This window comes from Triticum aestivum, chromosome 3D (assembly GCF_018294505.1).
Source record: "Triticum aestivum cultivar Chinese Spring chromosome 3D, IWGSC CS RefSeq v2.1, whole genome shotgun sequence".
In the NCBI taxonomy this organism is placed as follows: domain Eukaryota; kingdom Viridiplantae; phylum Streptophyta; class Magnoliopsida; order Poales; family Poaceae; genus Triticum; species Triticum aestivum.
The window spans coordinates 512,743,186-512,767,233 of record NC_057802.1 but is presented as its reverse complement, the minus strand read 5'-3'; the positions used below and the strand labels follow the sequence as shown (position 1 = coordinate 512,767,233).

At 41.8% G+C, this 24,048-nt stretch overlaps 2 protein-coding genes across 2 annotated transcripts; both read left to right on the top strand.

Moving 5' to 3' along the window:
- The first annotated feature begins 11,643 nt into the window (after positions 1-11,643).
- LOC123076424 (uncharacterized) lies at positions 11,644-14,854 on the top strand. Its single transcript, XM_044498684.1, has 3 exons — positions 11,644-11,759; positions 12,178-14,417; positions 14,530-14,854. The coding sequence occupies exons 2-3, from the start codon at positions 12,184-12,186 to the stop codon at positions 14,852-14,854; spliced, it is 2,559 nt and encodes an 852-aa protein (XP_044354619.1). The 5' UTR covers positions 11,644-11,759; positions 12,178-12,183.
- Positions 14,855-18,713: 3,859 nt separating this feature from the next.
- On the top strand, positions 18,714-22,441 carry LOC123076423 (uncharacterized). Its single transcript, XM_044498683.1, has 13 exons — positions 18,714-19,264; positions 19,348-19,592; positions 19,684-19,886; positions 19,994-20,086; positions 20,166-20,267; positions 20,348-20,689; positions 20,756-20,824; positions 20,916-21,044; positions 21,311-21,385; positions 21,467-21,512; positions 21,646-21,731; positions 21,813-22,049; positions 22,137-22,441. Exons 4-13 carry the CDS (start codon positions 20,027-20,029, stop codon positions 22,155-22,157), a joined length of 1,167 nt encoding a protein of 388 aa, XP_044354618.1. The 5' UTR covers positions 18,714-19,264; positions 19,348-19,592; positions 19,684-19,886; positions 19,994-20,026; the 3' UTR covers positions 22,158-22,441.
- The last annotated feature ends 1,607 nt before the right edge of the window (positions 22,442-24,048 follow it).

The window sequence follows — 24,048 nt, the reverse complement described above, 5'->3', positions numbered from 1 at the left end:
ATTCTTGGATGTCTCTCATCTCGATTTCGTTGCCTTGGGAAAAATACTCAATAGGATGACGCGGGGAGGCAGCAGTAGCAACGTTCGTGAGGGAACTCCTGTTCGTTAATCCGCACGACAGGTAGGATATTCTCCCGAGCCGTACGTTCAGCCACCACGTCCTCCGCCTGATCCTCCCTCCACCGAGCAATTTCTGCGCATGTTTGAAGAAAAAAGGAACAATGATCTGATTGAAATATTGAGAAGTGTGCAAGCTATAGTTGGACAAAATGGAAATCAGAATGGTCATCACTCAAAGCTGTCAGATTTTCAGAGGACCAATCCACCCAATTTCAGTCGGGTTGTTGACCCATTGGAGGCAGACGATTGGTTGCGCACCATGGAGAAAAAGCTTGAGATCGCCCATACTGAAGGAAATGATAAAGTCCCATTTGCAACCCATTACCTTGAAGGCGCAGCAGCTGCCATATGGTGGGAAAATACAAAAGCCATGTGGCCGATTGATGAGGAAGTCACCTGGGAAAAATTCAAGGATAAGTTTCACAAATATCACATCCCTACTGGAGTTATGAAGGCCAAGCAGCGTGAATTTCTCGCGCTTGTCCAAGGAAATCAATCTGTGGCTGAGTATCTACAAAAATTCAATCATCTGGCCCGTTACTCTCTGTATGACGTAGCCACCGAAGAAAGGAAGATGGAAATATTTCTTGGAGGTTTAAATCCGCAACTTCGGTGTGCTCTCAGTATGTTTGATTTCACGGATTTCCAAACTCTGGTAGACAAGGCATTCATTGCTGAACGGGAACACAAGCTTATATCAGATAATAGGCCTATTAATGACAACAAGCGCAAGTTTGAGCCAAAGAAGGATGGGCAACCTATGCAAAAGGCTCGTACCTGGCAGCAGACTCAGGTGGAATACCGGCCAAATTGGCAGCAGAATGTTAACAAGTCCACCACTCAAGTCAAGAATGTTGTGGCCAATCCAATGCATGAGGAGCGGCAGCGCAATAATTCTTGTTTCACTTGCGGGCAACCCGGACATTATGCCAAACAGTGCCCCAAGAACCACAAGGTGAATGCGCTGAGCAGGCCACAAGTCAACTTTATGGAGTCAGGGCCAACCCAGCAAAACTTCACTGGGCACGTGAATCATATCTCCGCCGATGAATCCCAAGAGAAGCCAGAAGTCGTCATTGGTATGTTTTCTATTAATGACATACCTGCAGTAATTTTATTTGACTCTGGGCTTCCCATTCTTTTATTTCTCGGAGTTTTGCCGCCCAAAACAATTTTCCTTGCACAATTTTGGGCAAAAATATGCTGGTACAAACCCTGGGATCTATAATCAAGAGCAATCTAGTCTGCCGTGATCTGGAGATCAATATCAACGGGGTCCACTTTCCAACATCTCTGATAATCATTGAGTCTGAACAGTTGGATATTATATTGGGAATGAATTGGCTGACCAAATATCAAGTTTGTATAAACTGCGCAACCCGAGAAGTCAATTTAACCAGTCTGAATGGGCAGCTCACTAAATTCTATGCTCGCAAGCATATACCCAAGCCAGAACTAGTGTGCAGTGCTGTGGTCGAATTGGAATTTATTCCTGTGGTCAGTGAGTACCCTGATGTGTTTCCAGAAGAACTGCCAGGCATGCCACCAGATCGGGAACTGGAATTTGCCATAGATCTTGTGCCCGAAACTGCACCATTATACAAGAAGTATTACCAGATGCCCTCATCAGAATTAGTGGAACTAAAGAAACAGCTTGACGAATTACTCCGGAAAGGTTATATTCGTCCCAGCTCTTCACCGTGGGTGTAACCTGCAATCTTCGTGGGTAAAAAGGATGGCAGTCTCCCTATGTGCATAGATTATCGCCAGCTGAATGAGGTCACCATCAAAAATAAATACACACTGCCAAGGATTGATGATCTGTTCGATCAGCTCAGTGGGGCTAAAGTATTCTCAAAAATCGATTTACGAACCGGGTATCATCAGCTCAAGATTAAGAGGGAAGATATTCCTAAGACCGCATTCACTACACGATACGGTCTTTACGAATATACTGTGATGTCCTTTGGTCTCACCAATGCCCCTGCCTTCTTCATGCATATGATGAACAAGGTGTTCATGGACTTCCTCGACAAATTTGTGGTAGTCTTTATCGACGACATCCTCATTTACTCCAAGAGTGAGGAAGAGCATAAGGATCACCTCCGGGCAGTGCTACAACGGCCCCGCAACCATCAGCTATACGCCAAGTTCAGTAAGTGCGAATTTTGGCTCAAGCAAGTTGGGTTTATCGGGCATGTACTATCCGCCGAAGGCATAGCCATGGACCCGAGCAAAGTAAAGGATGTGCTCGATTGGGTACCGCCCACGACTGTAACACAGATCCGGAGTTTCCTTGGATTAGCTGGATACTATCGTCGTTTCATTGAAGGGTTTTCCAAAATTGCTAAACCTATGATGGAACTGCTCAAAAAGGATACAAAGTTTGAGTGGACCGAGGACTGTGAGAAGATTTTTTATGAGCTAAAGACGCGTCTGACAACCGCACCCGTATTGACTCTTCCAGACATTTATCGCAGCTTCGACGTGTACTGCGATGCCTCCAGACAAGGTATTGGTTGTGTATTGATGCAAGACGGCAAGGTAGTAGCCTATGCATCACGACAACTACGACGACATGAGGGAAATTATCCTACTCATGATTTGGAAATGGCTGCAGTGGTTCATGCATTAAAAATTTGGAGACATATCTCATTGGAAAAAGGTGCCAAATTTTTACTGACCACAAAAGCCTCAAGTACATCTTCACTCAGCCAGATTTAAATCTCCATCAGCGAAGATGGTTAGAGTTGGTCAAGGATTATGACCTTGGAATAAATTACCATCCAGGCAAGGCCAACGTCGTTGCCGATGCGCTCAGTCGAAAGCCCGTCAGCTTAAATGTCATGTTAAAATCATTGCCTACCGAACTTCAGGAGGAGATCGCTCAGCTCAACATGGTCATCGTGTATGCTGGCCTCACTAATATTTTGGAAGTTACCCCCACACTTGAGATGGAAATCCGCAAGGCCCAGCCAGATGACGCCAAGCTACAAAAACATGCAAGGCAGCCCCCAGATTTCTTCAAGGACAACTTCGGTACCCTCCGATTCCGTGCATGAATTTGTGTACCAAATCAACCGGACTTGAAGAGGAAAATCTTGTCAGAAGCACAGGAATCCTCGTATTCCATTCATCCGGGAAGTACGAAAATGTATGAAGACCTTAAACAAATATTCTGGTGGAATGGGATGAAGAAAGACATCGCCTATTTTGTAGCCTGTTGCGACATATGCAACAACGTGAAAGCAGAGCATCAGAAGCCAGACGGACTTCTCCAACCACTGCCAGTTTCACAATGGAAATGGGATGATGTTTGCATGGACTTCATCACCGGATTGCCTAGGACTCAGCGAGGCAAAGACGCAATCTGGGTTATAGTGGACATCCTAACCAAGGATGCTCATTTCATCCCGGCCAGCACCAGATACGGAGCAAATGAACTGGCGCAACTGTATGTATCCAGAATCGTCAGTCTGCATGGGGTACCCCGGACTATCACTTCCGACCGAGGTTCTTTGTTTACCTCCGCTTTCTGGTCCCGCCTCCATCAAGCCTTGGGGACAGCACTAAAATATAGTACTGCTTATCACCCCCAGACGGACGGTCAGATAGAGCGAGTAAATCAAATACTCGAAGATATGTTGCGAGCTTGTGTGCTAGCCAACGGGGCGAACTGGGAAGATTGCTTGCGATACGCCGAGTTCTCGTATAACAGCAGTTTCCAGACCAGTCTAAAGATGTCACCCTATGAAGCTCTATATGGTCGTAAGTGCCGCACTCCTCTAAATTGGTCTCAAGCTGGAGATAGCCATATCTTTGGAACCGATCTCATGATGGAAGCCGAGAAACAAGTCAGGGAAATCAGAGACCGGCTGCAATTGGCCAAATCCCGTCAGAAGAGTTATTATGATGCAAAGCACCGGCAGGTCAGTTTTGAACCCGGAGAACATGTGTACCTCCGAGTCACTCCTATGAAAGGAGTAAGCGATTTCAGACTCGTGGAAAGCTGGCACCCAGATTCATTGGTCCATTCTCAATTATGTCTCGAGTGGGTACGGTTGCATACCAACTGGAACTACCGCCGGAGTTGTCAGAAATACACAATGTGTTCCATGTTTCGCAATTGAGACGATGCATATCCCCGCTTGAGAAAAGGACTGCAATGGCTGAGATAGAATTGGCAAAGGATTTAATTTATGAAGAAAGACCGTCCAAAATTTTGGATCAAGTGGAAAGGGTCACTCGCAGCAAAGTCAGAAATTTTTTCAAAGTTCAGTGGGAGCATCACACCGAGTCAGAAGCAACTTGGGAGCAGGAAGAGTTCCTTAAGAGTCAGTATCCAGAGTGGTTTTCCCAAGAAACCGAATCTCGAGGACGAGATTCATTCTAAGTGGGGGAGGTTTGTGACAGCTTGGTTTTTGCCCTTTTCTTATTTGCTTGAAATTTCATTTGAAAGTTTTTGAAACTTGGAGTTTCTCAATCTTTTCATTTGGACTTAAACACTTGAGCATCCTTGGCTTTCACCCAAGTGTTCACTTCTCTCCCAAACCATCACTTCACTTCTGATCCACCACAACATAACCTTTGGAATATTTTTCTTAAATGAAAAATATTCATTTTCTCTCAAAAACCCTAAGCCAAATCCGTTTGCTTCAAGGCAACCCTAATTTTTATGGCTCAGAAAATTCTAAGATAATTCACAAATATTCTAGGGACCCTAGGGCACCTCCCTGAGCAAAAATATCTCATCACTTTTTGGAATATTTTTGCTACAGAAAATCTTTTCTGTTCTGGACAGAAATGGTGGTTTCTACAGCAACTACCATTTTACTTGCTCCATTTGACCTGAACTTTCTTGTGCATCTTTACCTTAGTAACTTATAACTAGCCTCCAAAGCACAGCCCCAAACTCCCAGCCATTTGACCACAGTAACATCACAAAGTTACTGACCAGAAACTTACCTGGCTTGTAAAATCTTCTCTACTGCACCTGGATCCAAACCAAACCGTGGTAAACTTCAAAACTACCACGAACAACATGCCAGAAATGATTTTTGGACGAAGGCTGGCCTGAGGAGAGAGTTCGCACGGTGACCACGCGTGTCCACGATGCCAGGCATGCGTGTCGACGCGCTCTGGGTGACGTCGAGTGCTCTGTTCGAGCGTGCTCGCTTCCCCCGCCTGCCCAACCATGCCAAACCCCGCCACCATCATCGTCTCGACGTCCATAACTCCTCCCTGGCACTCGCCAACGCCGGAGCTCACCACAGCGAGCACGGGCAAGGTCCGGCCAGCCCAACAGTGCGGAGCGCACTATGCTCGTCGCCATCCCCTTGATCCTGTGCTCGTCTCCGCTCGCCCACAGTGGCCGCGTGACCTCCGTCGCCTTCTCCCCCTCTCACTGACACCGCTCGTCGCCGGGCGCCGTGGACAGGTGTCCACCGGCGGAGCCCGAAGCACCCCCGCCGCTCGCCTATAAATAGAGCCACCCCCAGCCTCCTCAAGCACCATCCAGCACTCACACACACCCCACGATCGAGTAGGAAGCCGTAGCCCGGCCGGGCAGGCCTCGGGCCGCCGTCCCCGAGCTCGAGCTCACCGGCGATCCCCTCTGGTCGCCGTGGTAGCTCCAGCCCCTCCCAGGCCTGGGCGACCCCTCCAAGGCCTCCGCCTCTCTCCGGTGAGGCCATCTCGCCCACTTGGAGCCTTTGGAGTGACCTCTACTCGCCGTCTTCCTCAACTCCGGCGACCTCCACGTTCTGCCTCCGCTTGCGAGCTAGTTTCCGAAGCCGTCCGACCACCCCTAGCCATGCTACGGGTACGGGCAGGTACGCTATCGTCCCCTCTCTCAATCCCTCCCTCTCGTTTGGGCCAAGGAGCCCTCGTCGCCGGTGAGAGCTCCGGCGAAGCCGCGGCCCTCTCTGTTTCTCTCTCCCTCTTCCCCCACCTGACTAGCGGGGCCCGCTAGTCAGCCACTCAGTACACGCGCCAAGCGGTACGAGTGGTGGCGCCCCTGGGCTTTACGCCTTCGACGTCACCCCCCAGCTGTTTCTTTTTATTCAAATTCATTTATATTCCAGAGAGCTTCAAACAATTTTAACTTTTTAACCATAAGTGCAAATGAAATGATTCTTTTTGCATTGTGTTCTTTGAAAGGAAATCTAACAGCACACCAAAGATGAGATTTTTCTGAGCTGTTTAGAATTTTTGGTGAATTTCAGAAGTGTTCTTGATATTCTCTTTTTGTGTTTAAAATTATTTTTAGAAGGTGAGGCTTGTCTTGAGGATCACCAGGAGGCTTGTGAACCTCATCTGCACTAAGGCAAGCCACAGCAACATTTTTATGATGCCATTTCAATATTTGTGATTTTCTCACTTAAATGAAATGATTAACCCATGCATTTAAATTATTATTGAATTATTTGTATTCTATTAAGTATTGGTCAGTTGTTATGCTTGATTTACAAAATAGTTGAAACTAGTTTAAGTGGGTAAAGCAAGTTAAAATTTATTTGAGGTGATGTTAGAAATAATTTTGTTATGCATGTGAGTAATTATTTAAAGATTTGTGTTTGCATTCTTAAATTGATAAAAAAATTGTTAGAAAATATTCTGTCAAATACTTGTTTAATCATATTACTTGTCTTACAGAATGTTTGAACCCAACTTAGTGATAAAGAAATTAAGAGTTGTTGATAATGATATCTTTTGGTCAAGCATATGAAAAATTTATCGGAGTTACTTTCTTGCGTAGGAAATTAATAAAACTTGTTGCAAAATATTTTGGTTAAGTTGTGAGTCATTTTGAGCAAGTAGAGTAATATGAGTTGTTGACGTTTATGCTTGGTGTGCATATGGATGATGTCGGTAATTTTTATCAATATGTGATGCATGTGTTGTTTTGCATTTCATGGCATGCTATGACACCGGTCATTTTTAGTTAAAAGTTAATCCTGGATATAACTCAACTTGAATATACCGTTGACTGGGTCATGGTGCCGCTGAATCGAGTTTCTTTCCAGTGCAACCACATTTGCCTTGTGGGAAGGCCTTGATTCGGTCCATTGACACGGCCTCTGGTCGGTGCCTCCATCTAGGGAAGATTATGTCGTGTTTGCCCTGGCCCGATAAGCACACATAATCTTGTGTGCTCGTTGATAAGATTATGGTACCGAGTCCCCGAGTGGGAGTGTTTTGACCACGACGGTGGTCGGGGTGTCTTTGGTAGACACGGGGCCACCCAGGACCAGCCCGTTGGGGATTTGGGTCGGAGTGGCCGGGAGAGTGCTGTGGCAATGGAGGGGTTTTGTCGGAATGCCGTTGGTCCACCCGAATGGGAATGCGAGGCCAGGGTTCCATGGTGTGGGTACAGTGTGCTACCTCTGCAGAGTGTATAATCTATCGATAGCCGAGTCCACGGTCACGGACACCTCGTACTAGGTCCCACCATGAGTCAACGTTTAATAAAAATTGCACACTAAGCTATGAACTTTGCATTGTCAATGGATGGCAGAAAGGCCATCGAGGTATTTGGGACCAAATGATGGTCGTGGTTGTGATCGCCATAAGGATCACGAGTTGTTCTTGAGAAAGACCACTATGGTGGTGTGTATGTGGTCCAGAGATGATCACAGTTGGTAAGCTGTCCTAAGGGACGTTCGGGCTTGATCACAGCATGTTGACATATAATGTTGCATTATTAATAATTGGTTAAATATCATGGTATTGTTTGTCATTATGATTATGCTTGTTGTGAGCTTGCAAGTACATTCAATGTACTGACCTGGTGTGTCATGCCAGATTTCAGGAAAGTCTCGTTGGAAAGGAGCGCTGTTCGAGTCTAGATTGTGTCCACATCAGTGTCCCTGTGATATGGAGCTTCCGCTACGACGTTATTCCGCTGCCACATAGTTGTTCGAGTCGAGGCCCCTTTATGTTCACTAAATAATGTACATATTGTTCCGCCGCACCGAGTGTGCCGCTTGGCCTCGACCACTGTTGTAATATGAACTCTGTTTCGCTAGCACCAATAAAGCGGTTGTTTTCTGTACCAGTATGTTGTGTGTTGCCAGAAGACATGATCTCTGGGCTGGCAATGCAGGGTAAACCGGTCGCTCTGAGCCGGGGTGCCACACTTGCTGGACCGTTATGGGTTGGATGAGATTTATCATGTAATCAAGTTAGTTTTGTTAGGGTTTGACCCCTAGTATCCACTATGTTCTAAGATTGATGTTGCTATGACTTTGCTATGCTTAATGCTTGTCACTAGGGCATGGGTGCCATGATTTCAGATCTGAACCTATTATGTTTTCATGAATATATTTGTGTTATTGATCCTATCTTGCAAGTTATAATCACCTACTATGTGTTATGATCCGGCAACCCCGGAGTGACAATAGTCGGGACCACTCCCGGTGATGACCGTAGTTTGAGGGGTCCATGTATTTACTAAGTGCTAATGCTTTGGTCCGGTACTCTATTAAAAGGAGGCCTTAATATCCCTTAGTTTCCACTAGGATCCCGCTGCCACGGGAGGGTAGGACAAAACATGTCATGCAAGTTCTTTTCCATAAGCACGTATGACTATATTCGGAATACATGCCTACATTATATTGATGAATTGGAGCTAGTTCTGTGTCACCCTATGTTATGACCGTTGCAGGATGAATGCCATCCGACATAATTATCCATCACTGATCCATTGCCTACGAGCTCGTTTCATATTGATCTTTGCTCTGTTGCTTTTCCGTTGTGACTGTTATGATTGCTACAAAACTGCTACCGTCACTTCCATAGTACTTTGCTACTAAATAGTTTGCTGCAGATATTAAGTCTTTCAGGTGTGGTTGAATTGACAACTTAGCTGCTAATACTTGAGAATATTCTTTGGCTCCCCTTGTGTCGAATCAATAAATTTGGGTTGAATACTCTACCCTCGAAAACTGTTGCGATCCCCTATACTTGTGGGTTATCAAGACCTTTTTCTGGCATAGCTCTATTCTCCGAGTCACTTGGGATTTATATTTGTTGATCACTATGAGGAATTTGAAAGCCGAAAGAACTAAGAATTTTCCCTCAACTACGAGGGGAGGTAAGGAACTGCCATCTAGCTCTACACTTGATTCTCCTTCTGTTTTGAGTAAACTTGCGACACCTACACCTGCTATTGATTTCGATATGTCGCATGTTATTGATGATGCCACTTCTACTATGCATGATGCTTTTGATGAAACTACTTCTCTGCTTGATAATACTGTGCCACTAGGTGAATTTCTTGATGAACAACTTGCTAGGGTTATTGAGAATGAAATTACTGAAACTGATGATATTATTGAAACTGAAGATTACGATTCTCTGCCTAGATATGAATTGCATGTAGTACCTGAGGGATATGTTATGGATGAAAAACTACTTAGAGACTTTCTTGCTTGTAATGATAGAGATGATCTTAAGAAATTGTTAGCTAAGCTGAAAGAAAAATCTCTGAATGCTAGAATGAAATATGATCCCGCTTTTGCTACTTCACCTATCTTTGTTACTAATAAGGATTATGAATTCTCTGTCGATCCTGAGTTAATTACTTTGGTTGAATCTGATCCTTTTCATGGTTATGAATCTGAAACTGTTGTGGCACATCTTACTAAATTCAATGATATAGCCACCCTATTTGCTCATGAGGAAAAAATTCGCTATTACTATATTCTTAAGTTGTTTCCTTTCTCGTTAAAGGGTTATGCTAAGTTACGGTTTAATTCTCTTGCTCCTGGTTGTGTGCGTAGTCCCCAGGATATGATTTACCACTTCTCTGCAAAATATTCCCCCGCTCATAAGAAACAAGCTGCCTTAAGGGAAACATTTAATTTTGTGCAAATTAAAGAAGAGAGTCTCCCACAAGCTTGGGGGAGGCTTCTCCAATTACTTAGTGCTTTGCCTGATCATCCTCTCAAGAAAAATGAAATACTTGATATCTTTTATAATGGACTAACCGATGCTTCCAGAGACCACCTGGATAGTTGTGCTGGTTGTGTTTTTAGGGAAAGAACTGTTGAGCAAGCTGAATTGTTATTGAATAATATATTGAGTAATGATAATGATTGGACACTTCCTGAACTAACTCCGAAGCCAACTCCTAAGAAAAGGGATATTCTATTTCTAAGTCCTGAAGATATACAAGAGGCAAAGAAATCTATGAAAGAAAAAGTATTAAAGCTGAAGATGTTAAAAATTTACCGCCTACTGAAGAAATACATTGTCTTGATAACCCGACACAGGTAGTAGATGTGAACTCTCTCCGTAGATTTGATGAAGGTGATATCCCTCACAATAAGTCTGCTAGTCAATGCTTGGATGAGTTTGATAATTTTATTGTTAAACAAGAAAACTTCAATGCTTATGTTAGTAGACAATTGAAACATAATGCTTACATGCTTGAGCACTTGGGTGATTATATGAGTAGAACTGTTAATGATCTTAAGCTTATTAGTAAACATGCTTCCATGGTTACCACTCAAGTAGAACAACACTACAAGGATACCCCATATAAAGCAACACATATTCTACATCGTTTTGACTATTGGTTGCAAAATTTACAGTAGATACGCATATAAGCGGTGTAACATATGCGTTGCAGACTTGTAGCTCGTGACCCTGTCATGGTGCAACAGATCTTATATGTTGTCGTGTATTGGTTGCAAATTGTATCCATTATAAGACTGTAAATAAACACAATCAAAACTAGAAAATTAATAACTAAGCACAAAAAGGAATCAATTAGACCCGCCTGTACACATAATGAATGTGGCGTTTTTTTAGGGATATGTGGCGCGAAACTCTGTGCTAACCGTGCGAGCAAAACCAAATCACGCCAAGTCCACCACCATTATTCTCTGATCTAGATTGATATTTTCCTTCAAGTACGGATCGATCTAGGTCTACTACCACACAAATCAATCATCCAATCTCCTCTCGCTGAGCGCAAAGCCTTGAAGGCGGACAGAGAGGGGAGCAGGCGGAAAGGCGGCGACGGAGTGCGGAGCAGCGGGAAGGCGGCGATGGACAGGGGAGCGGCGGCTTTGCGGACAACACATAAAGGAGAAGCAGCAAGGCCGCGGTAGGAGGGCTGGAAGTCGTCTGCTAGCGTCCCCTGCTCCTCCGGCGGCCACTCCGCCCTGCCCGCTGCCGGCACGCTGCTCCTCCGGCCGCCCATCTTCTCCCTCGCCGTATAGGACGGCGAGACTGACCTCTGAGGTAGCCCTCTCTCCTTCCCTTCTCTCATCCAGTCAACTTATTAGTGGGCACCTCGAGACATGGCCGTGGGATGTAGGGTGATTTGGTAGATGACGAAGGGGATGGATTTCAGAGCTGTACAGTACCACCTGGGCTATGTTCAGTTGTTTGGAATACCCTTGCTGTTCAAACCTGGGCTATGTTATTTGGGCACTTGTATGTCATATGTTTAGAATATTTTTTTCTTTTAGTGAATTGTTAGATCAAAGGATTCAGATTGTACAATATGGTTTCAGGTGTTTGGGACTAGCTGAACTTTGGCAGCTGCAGCTGGTGTTGTATCAAGATGAAAATTCAGTTCGTCAACAATTGAATTGGACTATTTGAACTTGCTGTCGTACGTACAAGAGGTGAAGGCTAGTTATACAATTTACTGCTTGTGATGTACTATTTGTTCACAGATTCTACCTAGCTGTACTATGTGTTCACAAATTTACTGTCATTCTGAGTTGTTGGATGTCAAGTTCACCAGTGTTAATTAGGACATAGTGTACAATCTGGTTGCCTGTAGCATGAACCAAAGATATATTCAGATGATTTCACTAGTTTTGTAGCCTAAATAACTTGCAATCATGTTTGCCTATAACCTGCAGTTTATGAACTAGAAACAAGTATACATTTCTTATATATATTGTTGAAAAATGATATAATTGTGAATTTCTGTTGTAGAACGTTAGGAACTTAAATCGTAAATCAGATATTCACAAGCTAAGCTTTTGCAATTCTTTCATGGTTACAACTGCAATAATATTTGTTATTTTTATGCAGTGTGCAATGGATTTAGAATCCACCAAATTACTATTGCGATTTCCAAGAGAAAGTACACAATACTCAGCTGGTGTAGATGAATTTCTGGAGTTTGCATATAAAGATATACCAGCTGATACAATGATCCGATGTCCATGTGAAGATTGTGTTCACACTGAAGTACTATCAAGGGATGAAGTCCGTGGCCATTTGATGTGGAATGGAATGCTTCAGAGCTATGACAAATGGGTTTTTCACGGTGAGTCTTCATCCGATCACAATGATGATCAACAACCACAACCTGAAACTGAAGGAAATGCTAATATGCATGAAATGATTATGGATTCAATTAGGAAAATATATGATGGTGATGTGCCTATGAGTGATAGTACAGATTTTTCAAATCCACTTCCAGATGGAGCAACTGAAGAAGCAGAGGCATTGTACAAATTAATTCAAGATTCAGAGAAGCCTTTGTGGCCAGGATGTGAATTGTCTCAGCTTTCCTTACTTGCGCTTTTGTTCAATACAAAATCCATGAACAAATGGTCTGATAAGTCATTTGGAGATCTACTTAATATTCTGCACATGGCTATTCCAAATGGAAAAGCTCTGCCCCAAAATTTTTACGAGGCCAAGAAGATCATATCGAAGTTTGGATTAGGATATCAGAAAATTCATGTCTGCCCAAATAACTGTCAGTTGTTCTGGAAAGAGACAGAAAATGATGATTTTTGCTCTAAATGCAAGGCTTCTAGGTGGAAAGATAAAATGCCCGAAACCAAGTTAACTAAAAAGGAAAGAAAGAGAGCTACGCCAATGAAAGTTCTGAGATACTTTCCAATCAAAGAGTGGCTGAAAAGGATATTCATGTGCAAAGAAACAGCAACTCTAGCTCGATGGCATGATGAAGGGCGCACCAAGCAGCATGGAGTGATACGGCATCCAGCAGATTCCGAGGCATGGAAGAAATTTGATGAGAAGCATGGATTTGCAGATGATTGTCGTAATATTCGGTTTGCCATAGCAACAGATGGATTTAATCCATATGGGATGCTGAGCAATAAATATAGTTGTTGGCCAGTTGTGCTAGTCATGTATAACCTGCCTCCATGGCTATGCATGAAGAAATCTTATCTTTCATTGTCTTTGATTATTCCTGGACCTAAGAGCCCTGGTGATAAGATTCATGTTTTTATGCAACCTCTTTTAGAAGATCTAAGAGATCTTTTTGTGAATGGGATGACAACCTATGATGCATCCGAACAGAAAACATTTAAACTCAGAGCGGCTGTCTTGTGGACCATAAATGACTTCCCAGCATTAGGAATGCTTGCTTCATATATGGTGCATGGAGATTATGCATGTCCACCTTGTGGTGCAAATGTATGGACCAAGCGCTTGAAGTATGGCAAGAAAGCTTGTTTTATGGGTCACCGGCGATTTTTGCCACCTGATCATGAATTTCGTAATGATGCTTCTGCTTTTGATGGAACAACTGAGAATAGAACAGAGCCTATAACCTATTATGGTCGTTCCGTATTAGATGACATAGCTGCATGTGGAGATTTTAGTACCTCAAAAACTTACAAAGGAAAAAGTAGTCTATTCACATTACCATATTGGGACAGTAATCTACTTCGACATAATCTGGATGTGATGCATATAGAGAAGAATGTGTGTGATAATATTTTTGGCACACTTCTCAATTTGGATGGGAAGTCAAAAGATAATGTACAGGCTCGTCAAGATCTTGAAGATATGAATATTAGAGGGGAGCTCCATCCACAAAAAAAACCTTCAGGCAAGTATTACTTGCCACCAGCTATCTTTACCATGTCTAAGGAAGAAAAGCAATTATTCTACAAAGTTATTCATGGTATAAAAGTTCCTGATGGATATTGTGGAAATATATCGAAGTGTGTGAATTTTACTGAAGGAAAAATTAGTGGCCTCAAAACACATGATTGTCATGTCCTATTACATCAATTTCTGCCAATTGCTGCGAGAGGTATTCTTCCAGGTGATGTTACAGCAGTATTATTTGAATTGTCTTCATATTTTCGAGGCATATGTTCAAAAGTTCTTCATGTTGATGAGCTTGACCGTTTGGAAGAAAGAATCAAACTTACACTCTGCAAAATGGAGATGATATTTCCTCCTGGTTTTTTCACTGTTATGGTGCACTTAGTTGTCCATTTAGCAAGTGAATGTAAAATAGCAGGACCAGTTACATATCGGTGGATGTACTTGATAGAAAGGTAATTTATTGAATATACATTGATAACTTATTACAATCTTTCTCTCATAAATTTATTACAATCTTCTTTTTGCATATACATTTATAACTTATTGGATATATATGTGCTATAGGTATCTTGGTGAGCAAAAGTCCTTTGTTCGGAACAAAGCTCGTCCAGAGGGTTCAATTGCAGAATCAATTTTATCGGATGAGTGCATGACATTTTGTTCAAGATATCTACAGGGTTTCTCCACCAAGCATAACCAACCATCAAGGAATGATGACAACCCAGAGGACTCTGAATCGTCCATATTTTCACAACAATCTATGTTGTTTCCTCCAGTAGGGAAACCATTGGGAAGACCAATGGCATACACTTTAACGGATAAGGAGGAAACACAGGCCCACAGATATGTGTTGTTCAACTGTGATGCTGTGAAGCCATATTTGGAGTAAATGTCATGCCACTACCTCTTCATTTGTTAATTAATAAGTTTTAAACTAAAATAGTGGTCTTTGTATTTTGTAGAGAACATGGGGCTTATTTGAGAAGGAAGAATCGCAAGAAGCGCATAGATCCAAGGACCTTTGAGAAGATGCAGCATGAACAATTTCCTGAATGGCTCAAGGATCATGTAAGTACAATGATTCAATTTATTTAGAATTAGAATGTAGCTTATGCACTCTATTATTGGTGTTCCTATAGGTGATGCAGTTGGAGAGGGACAAAGGTAGTGACAACATCAATGAGGAAATTAGATGGTTGGCCCGTGGTCCACTTGAGGTTGCAACGAAACATAGAGCATTCAATATTCAAGGATACAGATTTAGGCCGAAGCGTTATGACAAAGTAACTCAAAATAGTGGAGTTGTTGTGACAGCAAAAACGTCAAGCTACTCTTCTGCACGTGATAAAAATCCTATTCTTGGAAATGTCATGTATTTTGGAAGGATTGTGGACATAATTGAGTTAGACTATTTCCGAAAATTTTCGGTGGTGCTATTTAAATGTGAATGGGTTGATGCTACCGAAGGAAAAGGTATGCAAATAGATAAGTATGGGTGTAGACTTGTGAATTTCTCTAGTCTAACTCACACTGGTAAAAAGGCAGAGGATGAACCTTTTGTATTTGCCAATCAAGTTGACCAAGTATTCTACGTGGATGACCATCTTTATCCAGGATGGTTAATTGTTTTGAAGATGATGCCTCGAGATAATTTTGATATGGGTGAAGAATGGAATGATGTGGAAACAGAACCTTATCATGTCAGTAAATTCTTTCAGCTTTTTGATACTGCCCATCAGAAACAAAATTGGATGAGAAGGGATATAGAGGGAGAAACTGTAGATGCTCCTATAGTGTCAAGTGATGACACAGTACCTGAATAAAGGTGAGGTTCCAATGTGATTCTGTTATTTACATTCTTAGTATCATTGCTGCAACTTATGTCATTCTGGACATGAAACTTACCACTATTGCTTCTGAATGCAGGTTTGATGGATAATCAAAAAGTCACCTATCTGAATATGTGGAGCCTAGTTGAAGTGACGAATTCATTAGTGTTATTGCTATTTTTTCTTTAATGTTTATGTACTTCATAATTCAGACAAGAATATTTGTAGGTGTGACAGGCCTAAAGTGTCAATACTTGATCCCAAATATGTTGGTTCCACGAACAGCATAAAGGTGTTAGATAGGCTGGTTCCACGAACTCGATCAATACATTGGTGTTGGTTGTCTTCTTTCCAATACATGATGAGTTGCAGTATCTATAAAGTGTGAGTTGCATAATGTTTTTGGTTCACAAAACAGAGTGAGAAAGAGAAAAAGAGAGAAACAGAGAGTGACCGAGGCAGAAATAATTTTCAGATGTATATTACTCCCTCATATATAGATACATCGATTTCATGTGTAGCGCGCGACCAGTAATTCTGATGCAGGTTTGGCGTGAGGCGTAGGGCCAGGTTGGAGTTTCAGCAGCGCTGTTTTTTTTACAAAATTTCATACTTTATTTTAATATATTAATGATATTAAAACACACATATACAATTAAGTATGCACGCTCAAATTCCCTTGAACCGACATCAAACTTGGGGGAGGTTTGTGGGTGTCCGAACCCGTGCTAATATACGTGGTCCCTACCATAGCGCGTACAACGCCACTGTCGGTCTGATCAACCGATCACGCGCTTGTTTTCGCCAAGCACGCCTCCGAGCATGCGCCTACCGTAGATCGAGCCGCAGGTTGTCGTCGTGTCGTCTCTTTGTACCGCTGCGTCGCCGCCCCAAGGTCCTCCCGCGGGCTGCCCCAACTCGCTACTTCGACACCGACCACCCCGACTTGACATCGACCACGGCGTTCTTTGCATCACTACTTTGACACCACTACGCCCATGACTAACCCGGCGCCTCCTTGCGCCCGTGGCTCCATGGCGACTTCCTCGATAGCGGCCACCCCAACTCGACATCGACCACGGCGTTCTTCGCATGGCTACCTCGACCACGGCTACACCACCCTACGCTCACGACTATCTCGACAAACGGCACAAAGGGCTACCGCCTTGCTTGAGCAATCTCGTCAGTTTCCACTCGAGCCATGACTTCCGTGATGCATCGACCGTTATGACTGTGGGGTGGATGTCTGTCGGTTTATCTTCGGATTCTTCTCCAATGTCACCATATGCGCCACTACCGTTGTGACCGCGCGGGGGGTGGGGTGGGAGGGGGATGTTGAGTATCGTGATTAGATGGGAAACATAGGATAGACTAAGAAGTATTCTGGTTTGTCTTGTACTCCAAGTAGATCATGTACTCCTATATATACGCCCACGAGGCTCAAGCAATAAATATCAATTCCACCAATCTCCCTCTACCCTTCTGACAGTAGGATCTCCAAGATGGTCCCACTGCTGCCATTTGCCGCCCTGTCGGTGCCCGCTCGCCGTGAAGTAGGAGCCATACCTGGCGCTCACGAACGCATGCAGGTGAATTGTGCATTACCTTCGACACGGCGGCTGGAAACCGAGAACGTCGCCGCAGTGTCCTGGCAGTGGGAAAATCAGTTGACCGGCGCAACACGCAACAACGTGTCGTGCTCGAGATGTCAGACGTCTCGCCGGACTGGGTCCTCACAAACGCCGTGCTGGTGGAGGCCTATGCGCCGCCTCGAGGAGAGGGGCGGGCGGAACGGGGCAACATTTGCGGCCGACACTGGCCTGTGGGCGACGGGGGAGGAAGCTGAGGGGTTACACCGACGCGGCAGGTCGGCCAATCATCCCGTTTTGACTAATAGAAAACATTATTAGTTCACCTATTTTGCATTGAATTTGTACAAACATAAAAGAAGCACGTTGTGTTTGGCACAAATATATGTGCAAGCGCCTGTCAAGGGCCAAATGATAATAAAAAATATTATAATTTTTTCGCTTCAAATTTGTAGTCCGTTGTTCTTTTTCTTTTTTTGATTTCGCACCAATTTTTCTGTTTCCCTCTATTCTCTCCCGCCAAGAGCCACTAATTATAGTCAGAAGGAAATAAGTACGCGCGCTTCATTAACATCAGCTCTCGCGAGGAGGTAACTACGCCACCAAAATCGGAAACCTCCTCCCCCTCCCCCATATCAACGCAGTTCCCTTCCTCGTCTTGTACGAAGGATCCCTTCTTGAGCAGATCGATCGTGGCCTGCCCTCCCTCCTGAGTCTCATAGCTCGCCCTGCCGATTCCACCATTGAGGCTAAGGGCACCAGAGGCGTGTCTTGTTCAACATCTGGGCGGTAAGCAGATCAATTCCCACACCTGATTCATAGAAACATAAGGTAAATTCTGGTATGACTTGAAGATTTTGCCTCCTCCCCCCCTTCTTGGTTCAGATCTGTCCCTTCTATCCTTTCTAATTACTCTTCTCTTGAGTGAATTCGATAGTGCACACCAACTGTTTGATAGTTGTCCTCTGTTATTGGTTTAGAATTTTGGGGAGCCTTCAGATAGAGTTGGTTGCTTCTGGTAACTATTGGGGTGTCAGGTGCGGACGGGTGCAATATTTCAATCTTGTTCTGCACCATTACTACCTTGCTGACTTCAATCTCTTCATAGACTTTTCTTTATGGAACTCCAATTCTGAATATCATGTTCTTGTTGGGTAGTATAGTTGGGTTAGTTCTTATGAGTATCAGACCATGATCTGCGGCCCCCAATAATTTGAATGTTGATTTTTATGAATACCAGAACATGATGTGCAGCAGCACAATTAACAGTCCAGTCTGGAAACGACACACTTGTTCTGAAAATAAATGTTAGTAACTTGAGAATAACATATCATCAGCCTAGCTATATTGGTTGTGCATGAACCAAACCTCCTTAACAGAAAAGAGAATGAACGTGGGTGTCCTTGATCTTCTCATCCTCTTACTATCCGTGGATAGTGTTATACCTGAACATGTGTGCCCCCTCCCCCTAGCAAACACCAACTTAAGCACCATATACCACATCAAGTACAATGTGGTCTGACTTATTTTGTTGATTGCAGGGGTAGTAATTACTTGATAATATGATTGTTTGAGCTGAAATCTGAATTAATCGTCTTCACATCTATTGGGATGACTGTCATAAGGTCGAGTAGGACCACAAAATATTGTCTTTTGCAAAAATTATTTAAACTTTTGGTCATTTTAATGTTGCAGCAGATATGTCACGGACAAGAATTAACGTTGTTGAATCTAATGAAGAATATATGATGGAAGAACAGATCGAACATCATAATTCTGCTGCAAAAGATGTCGAATCATCCGATGTCCATGAAAGAACTACTAATGATGAAGAAGGCTTCACAGATTGTGATGACGCTAGAGTGGATGAAAACGAAGATGGTAAGTTTGTTCTCATTACTTACCATTTGCAATATATGATTATTCTTCATTGTAACATATAATTCATGGTTCTATATATTCAGCTGAAAATGCAGAAACAAAAGAGCGTAAGAAGAGGAAGCTGAAATACATTTGGAACCTTCCAAAAGGGAAAAGGATAATGGTTCGCTGCAATGAGATAGATCAGCCAATTGGAAAAGAGGCTAAACATCTTGGGGATTTTCTTGGCTCAGTTGCAAGGAATGGATCATTGTGTTGCTTGAGCTACAAGGACTGGAGAATGCTAAAAACTAAAACAAATGTAAAGGCTATACTAGATCAAGTGAAGGTAAAATTTAATCCATTGAATATCCTTTACTAGCTTGTTCTATGTTGCCTTACATTACACTCACCCTATTTATGTTGTAATTGTTTTGTAGATGAGGTTCCTTTACCCTCCTCGCATGGAAAAATATATATTGAAGGTAATTGGAGATAGATGGAGGCAACATAAGTCCGATCTGAAAGCAATGTATTTTGAAGAGAAAAAAGCACCGAAGCCAATTACAATAATAAACCAAAATCCGTGACTCCGGATCAGTGGAGATCTCTAGTTAATCATTGGACAACCCAGAAAGCGAAGGTACTTAAAAGAATTCCATTTTCAACTTTCCTTGTTGGTCTTTATATATTTCTGTGTAGATACGATGAAAGATCTGCACATAATTGCTTTGATTTATTCTTTGGTAGGGGATTAGTGCTACAAATAGAAATAATTGTTCAATGAGGAAGTCTACACATACTAGTGGGACAAAAAGTTTCCCTCGTAAGAGGGAAGAAATGGTAAAGTATACTAACTTCATGCATTGCTCTTCCATTCATGTTTTCTAATGTAATTCATGTTTACATTACATATCAACAGAAAGATGCAGATCCTGAAAAGAAGTACCCTCATAGGGCTCACTTGTTCATGCACACGCACAAGCCAAAAACTTGCAAGAACAAAATCATTAATGCTCATGTGGTACATTTACAACTCTCAACCATTCGTATTTGAATTTGATATTATATATATTCTTATATTCGCATTGTTCCTGTATTTAGGAAGAGTTGAAAGATATTATGGACAAGAACCCTGAATTAGCAGATAACAGCGGTGGAAAGACTGCATGGAAAGGAGATGCGTTGAACAAAGTATTAGGGGATGACAAGCCTGGCCATGTACATGGTTTGGGACTAGTTCCAAACCCAAAAAAACTTTTTGATGTTTCCACTTCACGTGTATTCCAGAATACACATTTTACTTCGGTGGAGGATACACCAAATGAAGATATGCTAGCTTTTAGAGTTGAAATGGAAAAACTATATCAAGTAAATAAAAATCAGGATGCTAAAATTATGGAACTAGAGGAGAAGCTGAGAAGAATGGAAAGACAACCAAATCAGGTAAATTTCTAACAAATGTAAGCTTCATTTATTTTGTGGACTAACCTTTCCGTATTCCTATCATAGGAAATTTCAGATCCCATGGCTACAATTGGGCTTGAACCTTCGGTTGATGGACACAACTCAAACAGAAAAGTTTGTATCTTGTCAAAGTACACAATAAAATTCCTCAAATTTGACTCCAGAAATTATTTCTCATTTGATATTTATGTTATGCTATCTGTAGAGAGTGCTTGCTCCTCCGGTTGATGGACTCCAACTTGTTAAAAAACGATCAAATAATTTACAGAACAAGCCAAGTGGATCAAACAATGCAGATTTGCAACCATCAAACAAGAATTCTGTTTCAGATAAGGTTTGTCTACTTAAATACTCTTTAGAACCTGTCATTGCTGAGTTTTAAGTTGTTGTGCTTGCACTTTTTGCAATTGCATATAAAATACCCAAAACTTGATGTGTGATCATTTATCCTAGAACAAAAAACTATGGTTCATAATGGTGGCAGTGCACGACAACTAGAAAAATGCTCTACTACACACAAGGTATCAACATAGTCCCATATACTAAGTTATGATCAAACTATAGTGCTCCCATGTTTATGTCTTTACTTGTTGCTATCAGAATGTTGTCCAGAACCAAGAAACTCCTCATAATTTCAGTGCTCAGCAAGGGGAAATAAATTCTGCTACACATAAGGTATATTTCTGTTACCATATACAATATGTTCAAAATATATTGCTCCGATGGTTATGTATGTACTAGTCGTCTTGCTATCAGAATGTTGTTCAGAACAAAGAAACTTCTCTTGAGAATGTTAGTGCACGTCAGGGAGATAAAAATTCTGCTGCAAACAAACGGGTATCTTTTCAAAATCACATACACATTTCTGTTCAAACTATAATGCTAGCTTGTTTATTTGTTTATGACTTCTTCTTTGCTATGATACTGTTCTCCAGACCAAAAAAAAACAAAAGGTGCCAATGCAAGCAGTAAGAGTGCTCAAAGTGGTTCGCTGAGCTGGTTGGGTGCCAGTGAATTACCTGTAAGAGTGCTCATTCATTTCAGATGTTCCTTTGTTTTCTTTCTATTTTTCTCATATGGTTACTTTGATTTTCTCTAACAGGCAGGAACTAAAGTATTCTTGAAGAGCCTGAAAAACCATAACAAGGATGTAGCTCTTGCTACAATTGTAAGTTGTGATCCAAACTTTAAACTTGATGGTGATGAAATTAGGAATGAATTCTGGGCGGTGCATGTTGATATGGCACTTGTGAAAACTGAAAATTTGGTACGGAGTCGCAAAAACTGCACTACTCTCGGCAATGCAGAAAAAACAAAGATTGCATGGCCCTCAACCTTTGTACGTGACTAATATCTTGCCTCTATTACTACTTGCATCATGTCAATGCATTGTGTGTTAACAGTTCATTTTTTTTCTTGTTTGTAGATTCAAAAGATAAATGGATGAGTATATGGGTGGGTGGCAAGTGTACTGCAATGATGATGTTGATATTCTGCTTCATGATGGCGACGATGATGGATGCTTTCAGTTTTAGTTATGTTCTCGGGATGATGTTCCTGTTGGATGTTGTTCCTCGATTAAGTTTTAGTTAAGTTGTTGGGAAGTTGAATGCTTTAGTTTAAGTTTCACTGTCAAGAAAGTAGTTAGATTATGCATCACGTTTGGATGATGTTTCTCTTGTAATATCCACTATTGTAATCCAACAATTTTATCTCATATATGATATATGATTTCTTCCTGTTGTCAGTATATTCTCTTGTTTTTCCTTCACTTCAAATACACAATTACATGGAGCATTGATTACATAATAATAATAATAATAATAATAATAATAATAATAATAATAATAATAATAATAATAATAATAATAATAATCACACTAAATTTGTGCCAACACTTGAAGCGTTGGAAATTCTTCGTTGCCAAGTAATGGGATTTTGATTCTTCTACATTAACCACCAACATATAAAACTGTTGTAGAAGTCCCGTTTATCTGTTGTAGTCTTGCAACGGTTTCTTTTACCAACGGCAATATAAGCGTTGCATTATGCGCTAGCAACACTGGATGAGGCAACGCATCTTAAACCGTTGGTAAAGACACTAACAACGCATATATGGGCTTTTAGATACGGAAAAAAGCGTTGTTATAGCGGGGGTCTTGTTGTAGTGCAAGTACTTAAGGCACAAGATGATTTGCTTAATGAGTTGAATAGTAAGAATAATGATAATGCTGTTAGGGTTATGACTAGAGGTGGTAAAATGACCCAGGAACCTTTGTATCCCGAGGGCCATCCTAAAAGAGTTGAGCAAGATTCTCAGAGAATTAATACTGATGCACCTAGTCCTAGTAATAAAAATAAAAATAAAACTGATAGGACTTTGCATGCTAGTGAACCTGCTATAGACACACCTGAGAATCCTAATGATATTTCTATTTCTGATGCTGAGACACAATCTGGTGATGAACGTGAACCTATTGATAATATTAATAATGATGTTCATGTTGATGCTCAACCTAGTAACGATAATGATGTAGAGATAGAACATGTTGTTGATCTTGATAACCCACAATCAAAGAATCAACATTATGATAAGAGAGACTTTGTTGCTAGGAAACGTGGTAAAGAAAGAGAACCATGGGTTCAGAAACCCATGCCCTTTCCTCCTAAGCCATCCAAGAAAAAGGATGATGAGGATTTTGATCGGTTTGCTGAAATGATTAGACCTATCTTTTTGCGCATGCGTTTGACTGATATGCTTAAAATGCCTCCTTATGCTAAGTATATGAAATATATTGTTACAAATAAAAGAAAGATACCGGAAGCTAAAATTTCCACCATGCTTGCTAATTGTACTTTTAAGGGTGGAATACCAAAGAAACTTTGAGATCCAGGGGTACCAACTATATATACCATGCTCCATTAAAAGAAACTATGTTAAAACTGCTTTATGTGATCTTGGAGCTGGTGTTAGTGTTATGCCTTTCTCTTTGTATCATAGACTTCAATTGAATAAGTTGACACCTACTGAAATCTCTTTGCAAATGGATGATAAATCAACTGCTATACCCATCGGTATTTGTGAGGATGTGCCTGTTGTGGTTGCAAACGTTACTATCTTAACGGACTTTGTTGTTCTTGATATTCCCGAGGACGACAGTATGTCGATTATTTTTGGTAGACCCTTTTTGAATACTGCAGGGGCTGTTATTGATTGCAAAAAAGGCAATGTCACTTTCCATGTTAATGGTAATGAGCATACGGTACACTTTCCGAAGAAACAACCTCAAGTTCATAGTATCAATTCTATTGGAAAAATTTCAACCATTACTATTGGA

Bases quoted from the DNA above. Each gene is read 5' to 3' on its own strand.
- LOC123076424 (XM_044498684.1), top strand. From the start codon at position 12,184: ATGGATTTAGAATCCACCAAATTACTATTGCGATTTCCAAGAGAAAGT. The intron at 14,418-14,529 runs GTAATTTATTGA...TATGTGCTATAG, and splicing joins TGGATGTACTTGATAGAAAG to GTATCTTGGTGAGCAAAAGT.
- LOC123076423 (XM_044498683.1), top strand. From the start codon at position 20,027: ATGAGGAAGTCTACACATACTAGTGGGACAAAAAGTTTCCCTCGTAAG. The intron at 21,513-21,645 runs GTCAGGGAGATA...ACTGTTCTCCAG, and splicing joins TCTTGAGAATGTTAGTGCAC to ACCAAAAAAAAACAAAAGGT. The intron at 21,732-21,812 runs GTAAGAGTGCTC...TTTCTCTAACAG, and splicing joins TGGGTGCCAGTGAATTACCT to GCAGGAACTAAAGTATTCTT.